Here is a 26692-nt window from a genome sequence, read left to right as displayed (position 1 = left end):
GCAGTGGATGGGGGCATGGGGGGTATGTGGGGGTGGTAGTGTCCAGGCCCATTTAGGCTGGGGATGCATGTAGTGGACCTGGGCAATTTTCCATTCCCTCTAGGTCCCTGTGTTTAGACATAATGTGTTCTTGCTGCTTCTACCGTATATCCAGATTTGATGGCTAAAGAACTGATAACCACCACCACTAGCCTAATGCTATGCTGAGCAGTATTCATGTTTTGTTTTGTTTTTTTTTTTCATTATCCCATTGTTGTCACAGCTCTTAGAGGCTGGGAACCATTTTCCAGCCTCTTTTCCTAGATGAGGATGCAAAGGTTCAGATATCTGTGTACTAACTGCAAGTGGCTTACTCTTCCATTTTCAGTTTCATTGTCAGCACCCGACGCCTTAAAAATCATAACAGAAAATGACCACGTTCTTCTCTTTTGGAAAAGCCTGGCTTTAAAGGAAAAGCAGTTCAGTGAAACCAGGGTAAGCTGCTCATGCATCCTCAGTGACTTTGGAACTCTAGTTGACATGCTGTTTTAGGCATGAGTTCATTAGCAGCAGGCTGGCAGACAGCGGGAAGGAGGAAAGCATCGGGCAGGGGAGGGAACTTACGAGTGAAAGGACCGTTTGAGTACTGGTGAAATGTTTGTGCTGTCCACGAAGCACGAGAATCTGCGCTCAGCACCCACAGCCAGGCAGGCGCTTGTCCTTGGAAGAAAGAAACGGGCGGGAGACACGTGCTGCTTCTTGCAGCTGGACTGTGCTCAGTATTGGAGCCAAGAGCCCCGAGCTTCTCCAACCCCTTGAGAGCTGGGGGGTGGTTCCAGTGCCAGGCAGCCAAACCACACTCTCAGTATAGCACCTTGTCACTGTCTCCTCAGGGTAATTAGAAGGAGCGAGAAGTACATAAAGATACTGCAGTAGCTTATGAAAAAGATACTTTGTTTTGCCCTTGGCACTTGGGAAGGAAGGAAGTGTGAGATCCAAGAGATTTGCCCAGGAGGGTGGACTCATTATTGTATTGATTGGAACTGGCTTGGTCCCCTTGAAAGCAAACTAGGACTGTGATGATCCAGCTGCGGTCACCAGGAGGAACAGTGTAGGCAAAGAGCCCAAGGGGTTTCCACAGTGTAATGTGAGAGGCAGGCTCAGGTAGACTTTGAAAGTCCTCACCTTCTGTGAGACACCTCACAGCTCCCATAGCTGTGATGTCTACATGGTGAATGTCCGTAAGAGTATGAAATCCACCCGGGAATACTCCACTGTTGAAAAGGCACTGAACAGTATGGCATTCCAGCAGCTGTGAGTGGAAAAGAAAGGCCCCTAGCAAGCTAACGACAAAGACATCAAGCCTGCAAAGAACTCTGGGGGAGTAATGGCAGTGTGGGAAATAGCTGCGGAATGACACTGAAAATATAGAGTGGTTCAAAGTTCTGGAAGGCTCTTTGATAATACTTATCAAAGGCACCGGAATGTTCACATTCCCTGATTTAGTTATTCTAAGATTTTACATTGGGAAAGCAGTGCATTAAAATTTTATACACTCTGCTTCATGATAGAAAGAAAGAGGAAGCATAAATACCTAACAGGAGGACTCCTGGAGGAAAGTAAAGGTGAATGATGGTTGTGTATGTTGTTTCATTTGTATCTTTACCTATTTTACAGATGTTCTACCCTGGATTTACACCAGATAGTAAATAATCATTACTAGCTTGTAAGAAGGGGTATGAGGGATGCCAGGCAGGTGTTGGGGAACTTGGCAGCCAATCACCACTAGGAGAGCCTATATGGGCAGCAGAAGCCCAGTTTTAGGTTGCCTTTATAGGTCAGTATTCCATTTCTAGTGGAGGGTGCTGCCATGGGTGTAGCAGGACGTCCTGGCTTAGCATTAGAGACATGTCAGTGGAGTAGGAACCAAGAGATTGACCGCATTGTAGGCTCAGATGTGGCCAGAGTTTGACACTGGGATGTTGGAGATCAGCAGGGAAGCTGACCACCAAACTGATCCCAGTCAACATCTTGAGTCTCATCTGTCTGTTTCCTAGCAACAGCAATCTGGGACTTCCTAAGGCAATGAGGGAAGAGATTATTTCATACTGTCCTACTGTGAATAGAACTCTCAACCTGCTTAAGGGCTTCTCAGTCAGCATCAGGCTGTCTGGCTCTGGGATCAGCCTAGAAAGAATTAGAAAGCTAGGACAGGAAGTGAATGACAGTGGTCTTCCAACAGTTCCTTTTCTGATTGCATGTTCCCTAGTCTTGCCTGCACCCACTGCCACTGCAAAGTATTGATTCCTAAATGTGCCCAGGTTCTTCTGGGCACAACAAACTGCTGCCTGGAACTTTGAGTAGGCGATGGGTGGAATGGTTCTCCTGCAGCCATACCGTACTCTTCCTTTTCTGCACGATGTCAGTAGGGAAAGTCCTGTTTTCTGAGTTTAATATCTCAGTCACATAATCAAAAGAACTATCGAGAAACATAAAGTATATTAGCATCCATAAAACCCCACAGTAAGGACTCACGTTTGTATCTGGAGCAGGTAACAGAAACCATCAGGCCCCTTCTTCAAACCTCTGAATGGTCCACTGTGTGCTTGTTTGCAGGGCTATGAGATCCATATGTTTGACAGTGCTATGAATCTCACTGCTTACCTTGGGAATACCACTGACAATTTCTTCAAAGTGTCTAACCTGAAGCTGGGTCATAATTACACCTTCACGGTCCAGGCGCGATGTCTATTTGGCAGCCAGATCTGTGGGGAGCCTGCTGTGCTACTGTACGATGAACTGAGCTCAGGTGAGTTGCTGTGTAACCGCCCTGTCTCTGCCCTGTTCCTAGGAAGGAGAGAGAGTGATAGTTTTCAGATGATCTTCCTAAAACACATTTCAAGTACTGTCTGTGTGCCTTCTGAGAAAATCACTTAGGTACCATTTTAGTCCAATACTGATACAGTTAATTAATTAATCCTTCTTGACCGGCCATAGTACTAGTATAGAAAGAACTGGAATTGCAAGGTGCTACATTGAGTGTAAAGTTCAGGAAAGGGTAAGAAGAAGGCTGTATTTAGGAAACTCAGTATGTGGGTTAGTTGCCTTTTTTTTTTTCTTGTTACTGTGGCCAGACACGTAATAAGCAAGTTGAGAGTGGGGCATTTATTTTGGCTGGCAATTTGAGGAGACAGAGCCTGTCATGGAGGAGGAGTCTGGAGTAGCTGCTTAGGCTTCTTTAGCAATTAGGAAGCTGAAGTGGAAGGGTGTTGGTGCTCAGCCTTCTCCTCCTCCTCCTGCATTACATCCAAGCCCCAAGCCCATGGGGATGTTGCCACCCACACTGAAGGTGGGTCTTCCACCATCCCCCTACTTATTCCCTCACAGACACACACCCAGAAATACACCTCAGTCTCTCACATGACTGAGTAAATTCAGTCAAGCTGACCATGATGACTAACCATCCACCAGGCTAGACAAACAAGTGTTCTGTTGGTGGTTTTCATGAGACTGCTCAGAGCCTTGAGCGTGCTACTAAACCTGTAACTCTCCATGTCATTAGCACATCCTACCGCGTACAGCTAGCACTCCTGTCACAACCTGGGCTCTTTATCTTTGGAACACACGGATACCAGCCTTGGACCATATTGCTGCTTTGTAAGGATAGTACTTGCATTGTGGTAGATTGGCCAGGATTTCAAAAAATATCTTATTGCTAGGTAGGGTTGCCGTTAAATGTTCCCTCCCAATCCTTCCTGGGCTGGGCCCAGTGCAACCTCTGCAGAATAAACAGTCTCTTAGAGGAGTGGTTCTCAACTTGGGGATCTCAACCCCTTTGACAAACCTCTAGCTCCAAAAATATTTACATTGTGACTCAGTTACAGTTATGAAGTAGCAACAAAAGTAACTTTATGGTTGGGGCCACTACAACATGAGGACTGTATTAAAGGGTCACAGCGTCAGGAAGGTTGAACATGTCTTCTCCCTCCCTTTAGAAAGTTATGGCATAGTCAAGGCTCTGGGACAGTCTTACAGAAAGCAAACAGGATAGCTCTTGACAATGTGCTTTTTCCTTAATAAGACCTGGTTTTAATCAAAACCGGTTATTAGTCTATGAAATGCCCATTGAGGTAAAACTGTCTGTTGTAAGGCCCCTGGCAGCTGCTTTTAGGGAATCAAGCCGATTGAACCTTCAGAAGTTCAGCCAGGGAGCAGTTCTTTAATTTACCACCTCACCATTGGGGTAGGCTGGAAAATACTTTTTTTTTTCCTATCCAGAAAATGAAAGAAATTTAAATAGAGACATACATACTGAATTGCTAGGTTACACCTACAAGGAATGGCTGTTCTGCGGGCTGTTTTTTCCTATCCAGAAAATGAAAGAAATTTAAATAGAGACATACATACTGAATTGCTAGGTTACACCTACAAGGAATGGCTGTTCTGCGGGCTGTTTTGGTGGATACTGTGTTTACCTGAATCCCTGTGTAGCTATGATGCTTTCTCTGTGAGATGGGAGCTTGCTTATGCCATCTCCTCCTGTACCAGAGAGCAACTCCAAGGTCTATAGAAACTATGCCCCCTTTGCTAAAAACTGATTCCAAAGCTCCTTTTTTTCTGCCCCCAAGCTCAGACTAGTCCCAGGATTTATAATGTGAAAATTTTACTCCCTCTCAAGACAATGGCCCCAACTCCAACAGATATGGAGTTGAGCAATGAATGGGTAGAGACCTTTCTCCAGAGCCCCAGTGAGGACCTGTATCAGTGAACCATCTAAAGCCAAATTTGAAGGCAGCATCTTTGTCATGTTATATAGACAGTCAAGTGGCTTAGTAACAAGCTGTTTAAAATATCACATGTATATGGGAAGTTTATTTCTCTTTTTTACTTAAGTGAAAAAGATAGAAAAAAGCCCATAAAACTTGGTGAGCTGTTGAGTCAGTATTGCAGCAAAGGAATCTCGTTTGTATCACTTAACGGAGATTCAGGTAATTGCAGTGCAGAGTGACTTTGGTGCCAAGTAGGGGGAAATAATTGCAATCTCGTTAATTAGTGGTCTGATTTCACATCCTCTTATGTAGGCAAGCAAGCGGCCTTAAGTAATAATGCTAATGAAATCAGTGTTGATGTCCCAACAAAGGTCTCCCTTCCAAGAGATTATCTAAATAACCAACAAGGCAGTGATTAGGAGTCTAATGTAATTACTGTATTTGCATGTGCAAGGCCCACTGTCTTCGGGCTCATGGCAAGTACTTGGGAAACATCAAGCTTCACACATGTGCTGGACCATGTCACACAAGAAAAGAAAGCTGTTTATTGGAACCCTTGCAAACTCCAGGCTTTTTTCTTTCTATTTTGGTGGGTGGGTGGGACCTGGAGAGGTTGCCTGGACCATCCTTTTTCTGGCCCTCAGGTAGGAGGCTCACTGGCAGGGAATGTTGTCTCTGCAGGTGGAGATACAACAGCAGTCCAGACTGCCAGGTCTACTGATGTTGCCGCTGTGGTGGTCCCTATCTTGTTCCTGATCCTGCTGAGCCTGGGTGTTGGCTTTGCCATCCTCTACACAAAGCATCGTCGCCTACAAAGCAGTTTTACTGCTTTTGCCAACAGCCACTACAGCTCCAGGCTGGGCTCAGCCATCTTCTCCTCTGGGGATGACCTGGGTAAGTACCCAGGGGTCCCGGGGGCAAACACCATAAAGCCTGAGGTGTGATCAGGGAAGACTCTTGCAGCTCACCCTTTCAGGACAGGCATGGCTCCAGTGTTCCCGCTGTCTGGGATCTCTGCTTTCCTTGATCCTTAATCAAAATACCACATTTTCTTTAGTTGTGTAGTTCTGGCTCCTTACAGGGGAGAAGTGGAAGGGTACCCTTTGAAAAGGGAGTGTTAGGGCCTAGGTTTGAATGGCCCCCAAATTTCAAAACAATCCTCAAGTATGTTCACCTGACCCCGTCTAATCCGTCCTTTGGAGGGCTTCAAGATGAAAGTCCTCATCTTCTGTCAGCTTCTGTGTGAAACCCTTCAGTCAGCCATACCTCTTTCCATTTTGAGTACAGCCTCTTCTTACTCTGTGTGGGGGTGAAGTACAGTAAGGAGAAGGGAAATCTTTTGATCGCTGTGAGAAGTCTTCAAATGCTGCAAGCCCTAAACTGAGAGAGTTGGTAGCCAGGTCATGCAATAAAGTGAGTGTGGCAAAGGCTTCCCCAAATTCAAGGCACCAGATGTGAGTTTATGGGTTTACTTTTCCTATAGACTAGTTGTTGCTACTCTTCTCTTTATGAAGTGGCGTGTTTTCCTCCCCAGTGATCATATGAGGTCACCTGCATTCCCTTGCCTTCTCTGTTTTTGTTTTTGTTAATCAACAAGCACCTGGAGTACCTTGTATGAATGGGTGGCTCCTTTTGGTTGGCCTGGCAGGGTGGCCCTTCAGTAGTCACTGAAGGCCAAGCAACAGGAGTCTCAAAGGGACAGCTATGAAGTCTGGGAAGCTAACCTCACAATTCTTAAGCCTCTCCAACCAATCTCTGTTTCCTCAGAGCAGTTCCAATTCAAAAGAGGACTGAAAATTCAAGTAGGAGAAACCAACCCACCCATTTAGCCCTAGGGGATGAGATTCACCTTGCTACAGATTTTACTTCAAACAGCAATTAAAATTAGTTTGGTCACTTAGGGAAGGGAAGAAGGTGACCTGAGGATGGTAGAGGAAAACCAAGCTAGGGTTCAAGACTAGTTAGTGTTGGTTCAGCTGGGGGTTGTTGTAAGGCTATGGGCATGGGCAGAGTGGTGGCATATGGGGTGGTGTAAAACTCTGCTGGGACTCACCAAGGTCTGACTGTTTTGTCTTCAGGAGAGGACGATGAAGACGCTCCTATGATAACTGGATTCTCAGACGATGTCCCCATGGTGATAGCGTGAAGGAGCTTTTCTCATTAGAAACCAAATGGTGTAAATATTTTATTTGATAAAGATAGTTGATGGTTTATTTTAAAAGATGCACTTTGAGTTGCAATATGTTATTTTTATATGGGCCAAAACCACCACCACCACAACACAAAAACAAAAACAAAAAAACAAAACAAACAAAAAAAAAGGAGAGAAAGGAATGAATACACTTTGTAGCATCAACTGTGAACTGAAAGCAGGTTGAATTGATTTGATTTGACATTGATGTCGTCTTGCAGAGCTGTGCTTGCTGGGCATGCTTTTACGTCTGTGAGATAATTTTGGTTCAGTAAATTGACCATTCATTTTATTTTTCTAAGACACAGAAATGTATTTAATAAAATCTTCAAGAGAGAGTGATGGGCAGAATCACATTTCTCCTTGAAAACTGCTCTGATTTTACATTTTGTTTGGATTTAGTTTACATAAGTGTGTGGGTGTCTTGTGGGGGAAGGTCCTGTTTCTATTGTTTTTTGTTAATTTATTGGGACTCTGTCTAAGGCCATATTTTAGTGGTCGTCGGAAACCCCAGGTGTTAAGGCCTCTTGCCCATCAGGGTGGGGTGGAGGAGCAGGAGCAATCTGCTTTGGTTTGCTTGTGTCTGGGACAGGAGAGAATTCTGGGTCAGTGCTAGATTCCAATTCAGCTGAACTGGAGCCTTGGAAGCCCCGCAAGCCACACCCCTGTCTTCTAGGAATGTGTGGGCTTTTACCGTGTATGTCTCTGTACAAAGCGTACCTCTGGAAGCTGCCAATTGTTGACACTGCTTTCTTATACACTGGGATCTTTGTCACTTGAAAAACAATTACTGTGGTTGTGGGAGAAAGTTTTAGATCTGTGCCATGATAGATATGCATTGCAAATATATAGTATGCCGTGTCTCCATTTTTAATTTGAGTTTTCCTTTTGTTTTTACTCACCACCAAAGAATTTCAAGTATAAATTTTTATATTGGGTTTAAGCCACTGAATTGTCCTCAAAAGTCCATACTGATATATGCAGTCATTTTGAATTTGGTCAGTGCCTTCTCTGGATCCTCACCTTGACCCCTACCTACCACCCTCACTTGCCTGGCCTGTGCTCCCACCCAACCATAGAGAGTGTTGTTGTAGGAATTGCCAGGGATGGAGGTGTTCTAAACGTTTGACTTCTCCATCGGCAGATTTGTTCATTTGCTTTCTCTGTGAAACACCATGTGTGTCTAAACACAGCTGCACTTCCCCACCCCATGTTTCATGTCACGGTCACTTCAAAGTTCTGTGGACTTCTTTGTGGCCTCAACACATCCTTCAGTCCAGCGTGTAGGCAACGGTGTCCAGTGTGTCCTGACTTGTGCTATGGGAACAACCTCAGTGAGGATTTCCTGCCAGCGGAAAAGCAGCAAGCTCTGGGAATATTCCAGTTATGCCTCTGAATACATGTTTTCTGTGTGCAAATTTTGTGAAACCTGCCTCCCCTTCCATCCAGTGTGTCCCCTCCTCACAAGTGCTTGGTTTCTTTTAACTAAAAGTATCATCCTTTGGTGGGAATATATTTACCTGAGGATTGTCTGGAAAGTAAGAGCCAATTTTTTAAAGGATATATATGTATATTAAATGAGCATTTTGAGCTGTAGATCCGTAGTGTGCTATGTGGTTGTAGTTTCTGGTATCAACTGCTAAGAATAAGGAGTCGGTTGTCTTATAACTTATTTTTCTCCTCTTTCCTCTCACTCTCTTTTTCATTATTTTCCCCCAGACTGGAATTTCTTCAGCTTTATCTTGTCTTGTTTTGAAGTTTTGCTCAATGTTCCTCCAGCCCTACCATCCCCACTTAAACAAAGTCTTTAAGTAGCTGAAAGATTAACAGTCTGGTGGGAGGCAAGCCATTGAATTGAACTGCTAGGAAAGTATATTTTCTCCTTTTCTTTTCCTGCCAAGTTTTTTGGTGGCATTTGTAGAAGCCGGTGTAAAAGGCTCTGTGGCATTATTGTCTATTATTCTGCAGGCAAGCCTTTTCACAGAGCATATGTCTCCTGCAGGCAGCGTGAGTTGTTGCCAAGCATCGAGGCCAGTCTCCAGGGCCTCCGATGCTGAACCATAGTACTGTACAGACCCACCGCCACCCCTCCCCTCGGGAGATGCACTGTGCTGTTTGAAAACATGTAGCCATTTAAGGCTAGAATATTTTGTATAAATAGCAGAGCTGAGGTCCCGAAGACTAAGCCAGATAGATGCAGCTATGTGTAAATTGTATATTTTTGTGAACTCTTCAAGCGCGCACTCCTGTTTCCCTCTGCTTAGCTATGTGGAGGTTTCCATGTATCCAAGTCAACGGCAAGAGTCCAGAGGTTGGAGTGACAATAGGAAATTAAAACTAAACTATGTGTAGTCTTGGAAAGTTCCCTCCTCACAGGGAATGGAATATACTGGAACACCAAGTATTGGTTCCCTGCTGACTATGTGGGAAATGATTTTTTTTTCTCCTTCCTGTTTTGAATACCCTTTGAGCTGTGTGGGACATGGGTCTGTGTGGATGCGGTGACGCAGGAGAGTGCCTCCAAGGTCTACGGAGAGGGACCACATGCGAGCACACAAGTGAGACTGTCACTGCTTGATACGTGGGAACCAGAGAGCTTGGCCTGCTGCTGGGCGGCTGGCTGGCACGCTGGCTTTTGGAAGAATGGCTCTTCAGGAGCTACCCCTGATTGCATCACTGGGTATGTTTGCAGGCTGCCAGAGTACAGTCACTTGCATGTTCTCTCCTCTCCAGATGGATGACCTGCCAGGTTAAACGCCATTCTCCAATTTATAGAGCAGGCCCTTCAGAAGACACTAGGTGTCTAGAAGGAACTAGGAAGGCCAGCAGTAATGTTGAGCCCCTTACAGATAAGCACCAGTGTCTCCTCAATGCATCCTGCCTTCACATGGCCCCTAATGGTCAGCACAAGTAATAAGATTCTATTCCTTGGGCGAGAGCCCCCATCTCATAGTTCTCTGTCCCACGAAGAGGGCCACAGTGAGTTCCTGAGAATTCTCTTCCTTCCGCAGAAGTGAAGCGAGGTCCCCTCTGGAGAAATTCAGGCATATAACTAAATCAAATTCTATCCCCATTGCCACTGTAAGAACCTACTCTAAACTCTGCAGACGCTTCCTTGTGTCGGGATTGTATTTCAACATTCCTAGGATGTTTTTCTTATCTGGAGTGTGTGCTACTTTTCAGGTACAACTTTTGTGTAATAAAAGCCAGAGCATTAAGTTTATATAGACTACTTCCTATGCAAGACTGAGATATCAAGTAAGTCACAAGAGAAATGCACTGTGAGTTACATAGACAAGAAGTGTGTTCTCAGATGGAATACCACCGCTCAATGTGGCTGAGGGAGGATCGGTTGCATGTGTTTCTGCCCATATTGTTTTGAGCAGCCATATTATAAATGTAATCATCAGAGCCGAGTGAAAACCCAGGACTGGTATTAGTTTCATGTGTAATAATTTCAATGGGCTGAGCATGAATGCCGAAGTGGAACATTATTACCCTCAGATATCCTACGTCACTCCTCATGTAAAAAGACTCTTTGCTAAGACTCATTAGACACTTTAGGCAAAGTCAGAAGTATCTGCAGCAAAACCAAGGCCTGTTCTGCTCTTATTTAAAGTGAAACACTGTGTACTTGTTTCTCTCCAAAGTAAAATTAGGTATTTATAACTTCAATCGCCTTGCTAGGTTTCCAAGTCACTGATTTCTGCTGAAGATTTTACTACATTGTCGCACAATTTTAAGATAATTTTATTTGTCTTGGTGTCAACTTTTTTCACTGAATAAAATTTAACTGAGTTAAAAAAGAATTAAAAAAAAAAAAAACATCGCCACCACCTATTTGAATATCCGCTGTGTGTGTCTTACATTGTTCTTTTGAGTGCAATAAAGATGGCTGACACAGTCTCCAAGCAGCAGCTGACTCGTCTCTTTGAAAAAGGCATTTATGTCATAGAAGAGAGAACATTCAGACCTGGGATAATTTTGTTAAGGAGCTGGTCTCAGATGGCGGATCCTCGAAGAACACAATGTCTGTGTGCTGGTTGATGAGCAGGGAGGTGTGCTGGCTGATGACTGAGGAGGTATGCTGGTGACTGTTTGAAGTAAACAGAATTCTTCCACAGTGCCTCCCTGAGAACTGGATGAGACAGTTGGTTAAGGAGGTGATTTTCTGGACCTGAGAAGAAAGCAGAGCAGTGCAGATGAACTGGGCACCCAAGAACACTTCCTATACTCAGTGAGCCCAAGTAGGAAGTGTTGCGTTTCTCTCTCAAGAGGCCAATGAGTACAAGCATCATAAACTTAGACCAGGATATGGTCAAGGATAGGTGGCTTTCTAAAGTTTAGCAAGTCTGGCATGTTGCTTTTGTTTGGACTTTGAGCCAAAGCAGTTCTCAACCTGGGGAACGAAATCCTTGTGTGTGTGTGTGTGTGTGTGTGTGTGTGTGTGTGTGTGTGTGTGTGTGTGTGTAGGGGGTGGTCAAGCAGCCCTTTCACACGAGTTGCCTGGACTATCGGAAAACGCAGATATTTACATTATGAGTTGATTGTTTTAGGAGATAGGAGACAGGGTTTCTTTCTTTCTGTGTAGCCTTGACAGTCCTGGAACACTCTCTGTAGAGCTGACTGGCCTCAAACTCACAGAGATCCTCCTGCCTCTGCCTCCTGAATGTTGGGATTAAAGGCATGTGCCACCACCACACATTATGACTCTTAATAGTACCAAAACTACAGTTATGAAGTAGCAATGAAAGTAATTTTGCTGGGCTGTGGTGGTACACACCTTTAATCCCAGCATTCAAGAGGCAGAGGAAAGTGAATCTGAGAGTTTGAGGCCAGTCTGGTCTACAGAGTGAGCTTCAGGTCAGCCAAGGCTATACAGAGAAAACATCTCTCAAAAATAAATAATCATAATAATGATAATAATTTATGTTTGGGGGTCACCATAACATGAGGAACTTATATTACAGCATCCAGAAGGTTGACAGTCACTGGTTTAGAGGAAAGCAGAGAGTGAATGGCAATGCCAGCTTCAACATTAGGTCCTTCTGACCCTAGGTCTTAACCAGTAATCCCGTGCCAACAGTATCATGCTTCCATTCAGTGTGAGAATGAGCTCAATGCTTCAATGCACTGTACCCAGAAATCCCAAGGGGAATCCTATCACCTGGGTGAAGTTACCTGGTCATGGCCTAAACTTGAGTTTTCAAGTCTACATAACACACTTCTTCTTTCATGGCCAAACACACCCTAACCAACCTAATGAGGCTGACCCACAACATCACACTGTCTAGCTAATAACTGGCCATGGAAAACTTGTCACAGAAAGTGACAAGGCCAATATATCTTCCCACTGTGGGGAGAGCTGCCTAGGAAGTCAGTCTTGCATATAACACTGTAGACAGTATTGATACATCCAGAGAGGTTTGAATTGAAACTTGAGGCTTGAGAGTCATTTCATCTCTACATTATCTCACCTGCTATGTATTGATCCTCTAATTTAACTCTGAGGAGACACTGGCTGTGTCTCTGAGTCTTAGGACATGTCGCTACCTACTCTTGACCCTTTCTGATTTCATCTGTCATCTGTGGTCATGTGATGCTGGCCTCCCACCCCATTGGACCTACAACAAATTAAAACCAAGAAGTGCTGAAGAGAAGAACCCCAACAATAATAGAAGGGCAAAGAGCCTCTGAATTAAAGAACCAGAACATTACTTTCTTAGAAGGACAGTCCAGTCCCCACAGTTTATTGGGACAGTTTAGCACTGGAAAGACGGTCTCACACATTAAATAGCCCACCTACTTACAATTATAGTTTGTCAAGATGTAATTTCATGTGTGGGGGTATTTTGACTGTGTTTATGTCTGGGTATCATTTGCATTCAGTGTCTGAGGAGACTAGAAGAACAAATCAGACCCTCTGGAACTGCAGTTATGGATGGTTGTAAGTTGCTATGCAGGTACTGGGGATTGAACCTGAGTCCTCTAGAAAAGCAGTTAGTGCTATTAGCAGCTTATCACTCTAGGCTGGTTCTCTTCTTTGGGATCTGTATTTGATAGTCATTATACTAAACCATTTATGAAGAGACTTTGATTCTGAAAATGATCCTTTGATTTAGCTATGAATCTTTCCTTTAAAGAGGATGGTCTTGGCTGGAGAGATGGCTCAGTTGTTAAGAGCACTGGCCACTCTTCCAGGGGACCCAGGTTCAATTCTCAGTACCCACACAGCAGCTCACAACTGTCTGCAACTACATTTTCAGGTGATCCCACATCCTCATAGACATATATGCAGACATAAAAGAAAAATAAATTTAAAATAAGAAAAGAAGACAGTTCTGATTAGCTCCCCCAAGCTGTCATATGCAGTATCATGACAGAGTCAGATTGAACCACCTGAACTCCCTTAAACTGTGATATTAATGACCATGCAATTTTGCCCCATCTGTATGGGTGACTACAGGGCAGACATTTTTAGAAACATTCCAACTAGAAAAAAATTTAAATCCAAAGGCATAAATAAACAAATACACCCAGGCTTCTTTGCAAGCTGTTTAGACAACACATCATCTTCCTTTTTGATGGTAGAACAATGAAGTCTTTAAAAAAATGGTATATTTTTATAAAGATTTTCATGATTAGAAAAATAGAAGATTCTTTTGCTTTGCAGCAACTCAGTAAGACTTTATCAAAATCCTTTGCATTGTGGGAATTTTTCAGTGCCTATTTCATTCACTAGTGTGGGTTCAGTGGTGCACAGGGCTGCTGCATGTCCCATTAGGGCAGTGACAGTGCTAGCAGGAGACCACTAGCATCCCAGACAAAGGAGGTGACTACCCTTCTCACCATTGGCTTTGTTGTTAGCATCCCATTCATTTTTTTTTTAAGATTATGTGTAGGGTAATATGAGCTGCCGCAATTTACAGAAGAACAATGGTGATAGACTTTTGAAAATGCTAATGTTTCCATTGTAATATCATAACCCTACTGAATGCCAAAATGACAACCGGTAACGCTTGGTAATATCTGTATGAAAACAATGACATTTCATATTTAAAACTTGGCATCAGCAAACCTTGTGGGGGGGGGAAGACTTGGATTTAAATGCAAATCAGACTTTTCTGAAATTTGCCCTTTGGTTGTACTCAGTTCCTTAAAACCTTCAGGGCTGGTCAGGGGAAGAGGCTTCATAATTAAGACTTATCTTTTTCTGGTTGAGACATAGCCAGTTAGTGACCCTGGATGAATCGGCCCTGGTTACGGTGGAGCTGTCTGGATGTGTGTGAACATGTGTGTTTTTCATGGACACCATGCTTTTGGCTTCAGAAGTACACTGAAGGCCTAAACTCCTTGCCTGTTCCCTAGAACTAGAACAATGGAGGAAACTGGGTTCATGGATGTTCATAGATAGTTGACAAGATATGTTTAAGACTGAAAAGAATACTCTTCTCTAACACAGGCTAGAAATCTTTTGATCAGTGGCTGTGCTGCTACAGTGAACAACAGTATTAAATATATAATTGCTATGGACCTGACATTCTTCTGAGGGTAGCTCATTTAAAGTTGTTTAATTCTCACAACCTTCTACAACCTGAAGCAAGGAATGGTAAAGACAGTTGCCTGTGGTCACATCAAGTAAGAAGAAGCAGCAGAATTGAGATAGGAGGCCAGGAAGCCTGCTTCCAGACTCCATGCTGTTCCTACATACATACAGAGCCATTCCACACGGCCCCTTTTGATAACAGATTGGGGTGTATACATCAGGAATTTATTTACCCAGCTGGTTTGCCTTTTTCAATAATGCTCCTTTGTCAGAAGGGGATTAGACAAGGAATTTGTATCCATAATAGAAATCTGAGGGAATAAAAGCACCAAGAAGAAAATGAGATTTCCTAGTAGCCCCAGAGACAAGCATTGGGAGCATCTGGTGTGTGCTTCTGTCACTTTGTTCTGTAGCAGTGACAGCATACACTTATGATTCTGTTGTGAGTAAATCTAAACAGGGGCGAGGACCAAATCACAGCTACTTCTCTTATTCCTAGTTCAACTAAAAGTCAGATGTCAGAAGCAGAACCACAGTATCTCCCCCTTACTTTCTACAAGTTGTTTTGATTCAGACTTGAAGACAAGGAGAACCAGGGAACTCTCAGCCACCGTGTACTCGGCTGCATTACCCTTCTTCTGTCAGTGTGGTCAAGGGCTTAGAGTCATCATCCACTCTGAGGGAGCTCACAGGAGGAATTTTTACTCCCTTCCTCTCTAGCTCCCCAAGCTTTCATTTCATTTCTCAGGAGACAGACGGGTCAGCCATGAATGCCTCTCATCAAAGGGAATGGAGAAAATGGCAGACATAAGGGAGTACAGACATTGTGGGCACACGGGTAGGGCAAGTCACAAGTGTGGTGGTCACATTCACTTTTAGTAAAAGGGACCTTGACTCCCCCCCCCCCAGCCATCGTTGTTTCACAGCTCTAGAGAAAAGAAGGGAACTGCCTAAAAGTTACTAGCAGCTGGGGGGCACCTTTCTCCATGGGTCTGTGCGGTGGGGTGGGAGGAAGAGGAGTTGGGAGGAGCTTGGGGGGAGGACTCAGTGCTGGCTGGTGAATATGCTTTTCATTTCAACTGCACAGGGACTGTCAAATGTTTTTCCCGAGTATTACAGTGTGGTGCAGAGCTTCTGCCAGAGCTAGAGGGAATAGAGTGTGGAACCCACTTGAGCAGATAGTGAATCTCTTATAGGTGTACAGTTTCTAAGGTAGAGAGGTGTTAAGCAAAGGAGGGGAAATCCAATGATTGGGATAGCCACTAGGGAAACAGAAGATGAAGGTCTAGTCTCTAATTGGCAAGATATTAATCTCCTTGGACGGCAGAGTCCCCTGGATCATGGATCCCATGGCAACATTCACCTAAGAACTCTATCCAGTACCCTCTCAGCCACTAAGAATATAATGTGGACAACACTGACATGATTCCTGCTCTCTGGGACAACTTAAAACAAATCCTCAGGGCTGAGAGGCCACTGTGAATCCATGGGCTTTTGTAAAGGAGAAAATGGAGATTAAAGATTTTTAAGGGCTCAGCTAATAAGTGTATGTATATTCTGCATCCTAAAGCCCTGAAGTCCAGACTGAGCATGTGGGCCCTGATTCTGTGGAGTGAGATGGTGTGATGCCCTGATGAAGACACAGGCTCCATCTCTGTCTCAGGGTAGAAGAGCATGTTGTTGGCTGTTTAACCCAAACCTTGATACCCTTTTCCATCAGCCATTTTATTGTATGGGATCTTTCTCAACAGGAAGGAGGGGTAAGTTCAAGGGCCCCAGTGCCCCAATACAATCCTATATTCCATACGTTGTGTTCAGGAACGGAAAGCTGATTTAATAACCTCAGCAAAATGTTCAAAGCTAGACAATCCTCTTGGTTTATAAAATACACAAAGAGTAGCTGACCTTTTACGGTTATGTCCCCAGGATTTCTCAGCCCTTCCCTACTGGATTATACCCCAGACTTCTGCCTCTTTCCCTAAGGATTTAGGTATGTCCCCTTAGTCTTCACACCTGGAAGTCTACAACTCCCATGCAGTAAAGCTCTAAAACATAAATTAACAAATTGCTTTTTGCCTCTTTCTCCTTGCCTCCTCTTTGACATAGTTCTGTGTTCACATGTCTTGAATAGGAGCTGGTAGACCTCTGGGGGCTTGTTCTTCTTTAAAAGACATTCCACGTCTGAGAATGCTTTTCATACATGAGTTAGAAGGGTTTCTGATAGCCTCTGATGGGAGAGTGTTGGTTAGTTTTCTGTTGCTGTGACAAAGTAACTGAGATAAGTAACTTATAGGTTTTAGTCATAGTTTCAGATGTTTCAGTCCATAATCAGTCGACCCTGGTACTTTAAACAGATAGTAGTATTGTATGGCTGTGGCATGCCGCAGAGAAAACTCAGCCTAGAAGTCAAGAGAGAGACAAAGAGCTGAGCTCTCTGTACCTCCTTAAAGGACCACCCCCATACCCAATGAACCAACTTCCTTTTAACAGGCTCGCTCTGCTTCCCATAGGGTTTATTACCATCCAATAGCACCACAGGCTAAGGGGCAACTTTTTAGTACATAGGCCCTTGGGAGAACATTCTAGATTTAAACCAGCAGGACACTTTTTATTTCAAGAGCATAAGTCATCCCAACCATGATGCTGGTGAGCCTGGTGGGGACAACACAAAGTGAAGCTCCATGAACTCACTAAAAGTGGGATGCTACTATAGAATGAAACCTGTCATTATCATCCCTGATTGTTAATTTCCACAGAGCTTAGAATAGTCTTTGATACTTCATAAGGTTGTTGAATCAATGAAGGGATGTGTAAAGGGAAACCTTTTCCTTGAGAGAAACCTTCCCGCCAGCCTGGTTCCAGAGCCGCATCAGTCCCAAATAAACACACAGGAGGCTATATTAATTATGAAGCTGTTGGCCTTGCTTGTTTCTTACTGGCTAACTCTGACTTAAGTAATTACCCCGTAATTGTTAATCTAAGTATTTCTCTTACCGGAGAATAGTTCCGGGCTTCCTACCCCATGGCGTTACATCTTGACTCTCTGTGTTTCTCCTTCCCAGAGTTCTCCTGGACTCCTAGTCCCACCTATCTTGGTTCCCTATTGGTCCAACAGTGCTTTATTGACATATACATAGGACTTCCCTCATCAGGGATGGGTTAACCTGATTTTTAAATACAGTAAAAAGTTTTGAGAGTATAATTACATTTCTCCCCCCCCTCCTTCAAATCCTCTCATATGCCCCTGCCCACTCTCCTTAAATTTCATGGCCTCTTTTTTCATTAATTGTTATTGCATGCATATGTATATAAGCTGCTCCTAAGGAACTAATCAGCTAGTGTGAAGTTCAGCTTCATGTGACGGAAAACGAATCCTCCGTGGCTGTAAAAGCAAGCTCTGTGTGTTTGCTTTCATTGAAAAGTTGTCCTAGGCTAGAACCCGAGCATTCAGGTTTTCCCCATCTTTCTGCTCCACTATCCAGCACTGCTTTCTGCCTTTAGCTTTGTAGTCTGAAGTCCACACAGAGCTCACATTCCATCCATCAAGTCTGAAGGCCAATATCAAGGAGGAAAAGATGAGGTACTGCCTCCTGTATGGCTTGGTCCTGAAAACCGGACTGGGGCAATGACAGAGTGAAGAAAAGACAGACCTACAGACACGTGTACAGAAAGCCTAGGATCAGGTGGGTTGTGCTCTCTCTAAAGGGACACACCTAATACACTACAGTGAGCCAGAACCACAGCTTTTATTATGTACAACAGGCAGGAGGTGTTAGCTGGTCTCAGTTGGAGGACTTAGGAAGCCCCCACTCTAAGGTTGCAGCCATCTGGGAGAAGGAAGCCATGCTTGCTAGGTTTTGCACACACTGATCAATGATTCAGAAAATGAAATTGCACACACACTGTCCACGTTCACACTGGACCTGAAGAGGGCTTTGCCATCCCTCTGAGCCTCACCGTGGGAAAGACTTGGCTACTGCCAAGGGTCTAAGGCATTGGGTCCTTGATATGGCTGTACCCATGTCAAACACTATACACTCACTACCCACTTCTCAGGACTCCACCAACTCTTATTAGAACTTCAACTGCTCCTTATACAGTCACTCAGTGCTTACTGGGACCCCACACTGAGTGTAAAAGAGAGTCTCACAGCTGGGGTAACTCCCTTTTAAAGAGTTCTCCCAGAACCACCCATCCAGCACTTCTGCCCATCTTTCACTGGCCACCTCTTTGTACAAGAACCTGTTGAATGTAGCTCATTTGGTCTGTTTCTCCATCCTTGGAAGAAATGCATGGAGGTACATATCACATATCAGTCAGGCAAGTATTGACTCCTGTTGCCCAGAGTCCTTGATAGACAAAATGAAAAGTTAGGTAACAAAGCAAGTCGACTCATGCAGCATGTCAACTGGACAGACTCCACTTTGAGAGAAGAACAGTAGAGAGAGGCTAAGCAAGGTTGATATCTATGGCTATCTGACAATTTGCCAAATATCTTGTGTGTTTATTCTCTTGTCTTTGAAGTGGGATAATGTTGAAGTGACTCAAAGGGTGGTGGGAATCCTGATAGAGACAGATCTGTAGGAGTTTTGACAAGGGAAGAAGATGCTTCATGGCTATAGTTCTAAAGGTTCCCAGCAGCCATCACCATAGTCCACACCCCTCCCTCTTGGGGTGGGCTTCTCCACACTGTTCTCCCTTCTGATCCTAGCACACCTTTAATTCAGCAGTCTTCAGTTGTTTCATCAAGGAAGACTCTCCCCACAAAGTGAGAGAGAGGAGCAGAGATTGCTTTTGTAGAATCCTAGGGACAATGACATCCAAAAAGCTCAAGTAACCATCAGCCCCCCCCCCAGAGAGTGACACAGAAGACTGGACAGATGATTCAGTAAAACCCATGCCAGGTAAGTGTGAGGACCTGAGTTTGATGCCCAGAGCCCATTTTGAAAGTCCCATATCCCTGGTTTTTTTGGGGGGGAGAAGGGGACAGAAGTTCACTGTCCAACCAGTCTAGCCAATCAGAAAGTTCCATATTCAGAGGGAAAACTGTTTCAAAAGAGTAAAGTTGGGAGATACCAAGGAAGACTCCTGACATGGACATTATATCTGACCTCCACATTATATCATACACATTTGCACACACTTCAGTGTGTACATACATCACACACACTTATGTACATCACACACACACACACACACATACAAATGAAGGAATGAACAAACAAACAAATGAACAAAGTGATACAGGGCTAGAATGATTTCAGTATCCCTGTCCTGTAAAATGAAGTGGGTAGCTGATATTGTTAACCTGGGTATGAAAGGAGAGGGAAAGATAGGTGTGGAAAGGGTAGTGAATTCTCTTTAGGACATATAAATGGCTAGTGACATACCACAGAAGGTGAAAGCTGTCTTGTTCCACTTAGCAAACTTTGCCTAGGTACTCTCCAGGTGTTGAAGATGCTTCGTTCTTCAAACAAACAAACAAACAAACAAAACCCTGTCATAAGGAGCCATAGCCTCAGGTTGATCGAACAATTTAATAAATATAAGAAAGGGCTTAATGTATGTGTTCAAAACTTGCTAGGCTGAGCTGTGTACTCGAAGTGTCTGTCCAGAGTTACCGAGAGAGGGGAAGCAGGCACACCATCTGGAGAGATATTTTTGGAATGGCAGAGATCTCAAGATAATGTGTGTTTGGAGAGTCTTCTGAAGTTAGGCAACCTTAGAACATGCTGCCTTGGAGATGTCAGAGTGGTGAGTGGGAATCAGGAGCATCCCAGTGCTCAGGGCACAGAGAAAAGATGACCACATTTATTCACTTCCAGAGCAAAAAAGTATGAGGGCTATGAGCCCAGGTATGTGCCTGGCATGCTTCTCCACGGTCACCTTCGAATCACATGTGGTTTGGAGTCCGGGTTCTGGGGCAGAATCCTGACTCAGGAGTCTCATGATGCTGTGCATCTTAACATCTTACCCACTATTGTTTCCTCCCTGTCAATACAGATGGCTTAGCATCTAACTCACTGGCTATTGTGAGGATGCCAGCAGACCATGAAATACACTAGACATGAGTGTTGACAACCCACAATTGTCTTCCTTCAGTCCCCTGTTGCCCTGTGTGAGACACACTTTATTTCCACAGAGGAGGAAGTTGTAGGTGTCCCTGATTTTCAGGATACAATACCCATAGAGACTAGTTTGAACACAGAAAAATGGGAAAGAAGTAACTTCAGCTTCCCCACCCTGACATGCACACACAAACACACAAACATTTGAAAGACAGAGAAATCAGACAATATGCCCAAATCAGAACAAAGGAAGGCTAGTCTGGGAAGGCTGGAGCGTGCTTGGTGGCAGCGGGCAAAGGAGACTGGTGTGCTTAGAGAGCAGGTTGTTGTCTTGTGCCTGGTCTCTGAGCCTTTGCCACCTGAGAATTTGTGGTCCTGCTGCTACACACTCATCTGCCATAGAGCATTTATCTTCATGCATGTCCTTTCTCTAGAGCTTGATGGACTTGGACCAGCTCTTTTCCAGTTTCCAGACAGACGTTAGCTCCCTGCTTTAGCTAAGCATGCTAAACAAACAACGCCCAGTTGCTGGGCTCCATTGGGGGTGTTTGTAACACAGTGCTACAAAGTAGGTGGTTTATAAACTATGTGGTTTCTCACAGACCTGAAGGCTGAAGTTCAAGACAGAGGCACTGGAGATTTCATGTCTGGTAAGGGATCCTCCTTCCTTTATAGTTTTCTTGCTCTTTCCTTGAATGAAAAAAGGGGAAGGCAGTTCTCCGACAAAGCTTTTTATGAGTGACCTCAACCTATTCTGATCTCATGACCCAAAGACCCCATCTCCCAACACTATCACTTTGTGGGGGCATGATCTCAATCTATACATTTGTGGGGGCACAGACATGAGTCTGGAGCACAAACCATGATGACACAGAAGACATCTGGCAGCAGTGCTTGATGGAGCAGAGACTCGGGAGGGTAAACTCTATTTTCTCCATCCCTGCCTCACCTCTGCTTCTCCCAGCATCCAGCAGGCCAGAGTGTACTCTCTCTCTGTGTGTGTGTGTGTGTGTGTGTGTGTGTGTGTGTGTGTGTGTGCCTGTGCATGGGCATGTGTGTGTATGTGGTGATCAGTAGTGGGCATGGAGGTTTTGGCATGGCTGCTAGTCACATATGTGAACATGGAAAGGTGAGGGATTCAGAATGAATCAGGGCTAAAGGGACTTTGTGGGAAGAATTCTTCCTCCCCTCTCTTTCTACTATGTTTCCAGGTAACAAAGGTTATTACAATGAGTAGGGAGCCACAGTTCCTAGAAATCTGTGCCTGGCTCGTGTTGTCTACCAAGAGAAACTGGGGCATGCTTATGTGACATAGTGTACTAATTTGTAACAGATCTAGAGCTCTTTCTGGAAGATCGGAAGTCTGTCAGGTGCAGGGGAACCATTTGCTTTTTCAAAGTCCTCTAGAAATGCTCTCTGGGCTCAGATCTTCAACTTGCCCCTTCTCTTCTTATCTCACCTCTAAGGACCCTGACCTCCACTTATTCCTGAGTCTCAAGGTCATAGTACTTACGAGGCTTTCACAGGTAGAAAGAAATGTCAGTGGGGGTTCAAGTAGCACAAGCCCAAGTGCACCCTCTTAGGTTTCACAGCCGCATTCTAGAAATTTGCATGTCACCCCCCTCCCAGTTCAATAGAGTCTTTAAAAAATAATAGGGGGAGTTATCATTTAAAGGAGTTCAAACCTGTCCCTCTTTTATATCATGAAGGATTCTTTTGTCATGCAAATAACATCATCATCCTTCCAGTTGAGATTCTGTCTTAGTTTCGTTTATGTGAGACACACCTCCATGGAGCAAAATGCGGGGATCGTACTCTGCAGGTTTTCCAGGCAGGCTAGGGACCACCCTTCGGTCTTTGTTGCAGTGCTGGCTTCCATGCCCTTTGTTTACAGCAGGTTTTATTTTGGCCACTGGAGGGCCCTCCAGATAGCTCGAGAATTCCAGTTCCCAGAGCCCTGCCTGCAGTTCACACCCAGAATTTTGAGCAAGCAGCATTTCAGCGAAAATCGGATTTAACTGGACAAACTAGCAGTAGCAGTCGACATTCCTTTTTTTTAGGCATCTAGGCATAAAAGAAACCTCTATTTAAAGGAGTGGCTTTTGGATTATGGTTTGTTTGGAGCTGGAAGGGAGGCGCTAAGCTTGTGTGTGCAGAGTGATCTTGCAGAATTCTGCCCGGCTTAGGAGGAGAACAGAGCTTTGAACAAAGGTTACTTGTCTCTGTGTGAAGAGAGTTACGCCAAGATAGATGGAGAAAAGTGGGGGACAAATGATTTTTATGTGAGGACAGGAGAGTCTTGGCCAGAACTGAAATATATATATATATGTATATATGGGAGATATGACACTGCACATGGAAGGGAGCACTGTCGGCCATGTTTATTTTTGACCCACATTAATGCTGCTGCTGCTCCTCTTCCTCTTCCTCCTCTTCTTCTTTCTTATGATTGCAACCCACCTCAGAGATTTTTGCTTTTCTGATAAAAACACCCAAATTTGACTTCTGAGATGACAACACAGTATAAAAAGTTTCATAACTTGTCCACTGTGTATCCAAACACAGGTCTGTTGCAGAACCAGGTAGAAATAAGAAAAGGAGTCAAGAGACCAGAAAAGAAACACGAGACAGTAAGCATTAAGTTTCCTCTGGAGAGAACAAAGAAAATTCAACAAAACTCTCTATACTAGGCCAATTTTAAGTCAGACTAAAAGGAAGTTTCATCTTCTAACACTTTTTTTTTTTTTTTTTTTTGCGGCCTGAAACAAGAAATGAACTTGACTGATGGGAGGGGCTCCCTGAGAACTGGCCATGTCACAGACCCAGAGCTGAGCATTGCTGGGTTCAGGTGAGTCTGCAGGGACTCAGGAGGTTAATTTGGGCCCTAGTAATCTAAAAACTTGGTACCATGGAAGCATATGGCCAGTGGGGATATAGCTATAGCTACTATGTTGAGGATGGGGTTGCTTCTTAGAAGATTTGTCCAGCTGTAAAAATAAAGTGTCTTTTTCTGAAATGCCTGAGATTATAGACAGGTTCCTGACCCATACAAAGGACAGCTCTTTCTATACTTGTTTGAGAGAGGGGTAGGAAAGATAGATAGGCCAGTCTCCATTTTAAACCTACGAGTTTGTAGGTTAGAGGACAGTCAGGCTGCATAGACTGCTTTGGGGAATGTTGCCTCAGAGCTGAGGGTGTGCTCAGCAGCCCAGCCTCAAGGGACACGGGAGCCCCTGGCAAGCCTGATCGTCCTGGCCAGACTTTTTGCTCTTTTTATTAACTCTTTGCCTCCTATGGGAAGCACTGTTCATATAGTTCCACAGTAAAGCCTTAGCATCTACATCTGGTAAGGAAGAGATGTTGGGAATGGGGTCTGGACCCCAGACCAATTTTGACATGAGATAGTGGGAAGTCACTAACGGCGCTCCCGGAACTTCTGAGAAGGGCTAATGTGTAAGGGACTGGAGGCCAGGGTGGAAGTGGCCTGAGGGAAGGGATTCCTCAGGGAGATGACTGAGAGAAAGGTGGATCCACATCCTGTCTGCAGCTGTAATCCCCTCCCTGACTTGGAGGTCCCAGCTGTCATTGTATGCAACACTGATTTGACACAGAGTACACGTTTTCCTGGGATGTGTTTGAAGTATGTATGTATGTATGAATGTATTTATATAGTTGTACAGTTGTGCCAAGTGCCTGGCTGGGCAGGCAGGCAAAGAGTAACTCAGGGAACCCTGAAAAGAAAACGCTAAGGTGGCATTGTCATGGCTGTCAGTGTGGCTCCTGCACAGAGCTTGGATCCAGCACTGGCTTCTTAAGGTTGGGCAAATTGCACATAAAGGGACAGGCAAGCTCTGCCTGACCAGAATAGTATTCACTGAATTCTTCTCAAACTTACTGCACAAAACCAACATAGCAAGAGAGAGAGAGAAAGAGCAAGAGAGAGAGAGAGAGAGAGAGAGAGAGAGAGAGAGAGAGAGAGAGAGAGAGAGAGAGAGAGAGAGAGAGAGAGAGAGAGAGAGAGAGAGAGAGAGAGAGAGAGAGAGAGAGAGAGAGAGCGCGCTGGTTGGAGGAGTGCAGGGCGGGAGCTGGGAAGTGGTTTCTTTGTTCTGGGAGATTTCAGCCGGTAGGAACCGCAAATTCTGCAAACCAAAAGTGTCCCCCACCCCCACCCCTTACCTCTTTGCTTTACAACCTGGGAATTCATTCGCTGCCTCCCTCAGCCTCCTCTGCCCTAGAGCAGTCCCCAGGGATAGATCTCTTTGTTGAGAACACTTCGAGACAATTCAGAGTGGCAAAGTTTCCAGGCCACAGCCAGGGCTGTTCTCTGAAGAGAGTGGTCTCTCGGGTACAGACCCCCACCTGTGGATCTGTCCCTTCCCGGGGGGTGAGCAACCTGCATTGTGCCGGGTATGCACGTATTTCCCGCGCAGGCTCGGCAGATGGCGCTCGTGAGCAAGGCCGTCTCGGTCCTGTCGCTGCCCCTCCCCACCGTCCGGGGCTCACTGCTGGGCTAAAGCAAAAACAGATGTTTTCATCATTTCTGGATCTGGCACGTGACTTGCAGTTCAGCAATGTGCCGACAGAACCCAGAATTGTGCGTTTCCTTCATCCCCCGCAAAATAAAACATTCTTTCTTAAACGAGCCTTCCTCTAAGTGAACCGGCAACACGATCATGGGATTATGTGCTTAATGGAGCTCCGTTTAGTCAGGAGTGTCCTGCTCTCTAGGCCTGGGACTATAATTGGAAAGTGGCCCTTTTTCAGAGAAGATAGGGAGCAGCCAGACTGACTATCTTTACCTTAATGGCTGGGGACAGGCACTGGTCTTTTAAAATAGCCCTGGTCTGGCGGGTGAGAAACCTGCCTTGTGTGGGTGCCGAGGGGCGAACAAAACAGGAAGGCCGAGGCGGCGCACCCAGTTCCCCGCGCCCACGGCAGGTGGCAGCATTGGCTCGAGTTGGCCTCTGCCTCTGGCCAGGCCCAAAGCCGAGGCCCTTTTACTTTCGGTGGCCTCAAAATGATTAGTTCCAGATGAGTTCTTGCGATTGTAATATTTGGTTTAACCCAATCGGCCCGATTGCGTCCGTGCACACTCACATGCAGCCGTCTGAAGTCTAACCAGACATCAGAGGCGTGTTTCAGGGGTGTCAACATTCCTCATCCTTTGAAGGAATTAAAACAACAACAACAACAACACACCAACAGCGGCTGACATCCCCAGAGGAAAGGAGGGCTGAACAGGCATGGGGCTAGGGTGCCTGGAGGGAGTTAACAGGGATATTCAGGAGGGAGCCAACAGTTGAACTTTGTTGAAGTTTGCTACAGTAGAGTCGGATTTATTTATCGACCTAGGCAGGGACCTCTGGGTTCTTTGGAGGTTAGGGCCAATAAGCTGAATTGGTTCCTGAAAGACAAGGGGCCTGGAGTCGTGTAGAGTGCTATTGTCAGGCTCAGAACACGCTAGACCTCTGTTTAACCCATGGCCCGGCTGCTCCTGCCAGGGCCAGACACAGGCTCCCGACAGCTTTGGAGGATTTTTGAATCAGCCTTAAGGATGCAAGTTGTTGCTTTCCCTTAGGCTAGCAGCCCACGCCCCAGAGGACCTCTTGAAAAAAATGAGGTCTCCAGCAGACTTTGCTGAGTGGACCCGCTGGAGTGATCATTTGTCTTGTAAACAGCAATATTGCAGTGTCGCACACCCCACAGGGACCCTAGGAACCCACTCTAGTGGTCTCGGTTTTTACAGGTGTTATCCCACAAGGTTAAAAGACTCTGAGCCCAGAGTCATTAGCTAAATCTGCAAATGCGGCCCCAAATCCAGCTCCATCTGCCAGAGGGGAAAGGGTGCGTGGCCTCCCTTGGCTGGAATGACTTGGCCTCAGAAAAAGAAGGTCTGATCTTTGTTATGCAGCCCCCATCCACCCGCGTTTTCAGCCTCTGCTCAAACTTCAAGTCGCTCGCTCGAGGAAGCTAGGAAGACTCCTGCTAGCCAATTCCAGGGAGCCTGCCGGCTTCCCTGCAGGTCTCTGGCTCGACACGGTTCTGATCAAAAGCCAGCACCCGTCTGGCAGATGCTTCAAGTCCTGCATGTGGAGAGCTGGTGGTGGCTGGCAGGGGTTAGAATCTGTCAAGCAGGCAG

At 45.1% G+C, this 26692-nt stretch overlaps 1 protein-coding gene across 1 annotated transcript in view; it reads left to right on the top strand.

Moving 5' to 3' along the window:
* The window catches only part of Sorl1 (sortilin related receptor 1), a 163899-nt gene extending 153054 nt beyond the window's left edge, over positions 1-10845 (top strand). Inside the window, exons 45-48 of the mRNA XM_005069402.4 lie at positions 368-474; positions 2596-2788; positions 5430-5642; positions 6827-10845. Of these exons, the coding sequence (XP_005069459.1) occupies positions 368-474; positions 2596-2788; positions 5430-5642; positions 6827-6894 (581 nt within the window). The 3' untranslated portion in view covers positions 6895-10845. The remainder of the gene's footprint in view (positions 1-367; positions 475-2595; positions 2789-5429; positions 5643-6826) is intronic.
* Positions 10846-26692: the final 15847 nt, after the last annotated feature.

The sequence above is a fragment of the Mesocricetus auratus genome, unplaced genomic scaffold, assembly GCF_017639785.1.
Source record: "Mesocricetus auratus isolate SY011 unplaced genomic scaffold, BCM_Maur_2.0 Super-Scaffold_100022, whole genome shotgun sequence".
Classification (NCBI taxonomy): Eukaryota; Metazoa; Chordata; class Mammalia; order Rodentia; family Cricetidae; genus Mesocricetus; species Mesocricetus auratus.
Note: the sequence above shows the minus strand (reverse complement) of the source record. Positions and strands in the feature narration are given on the sequence as shown.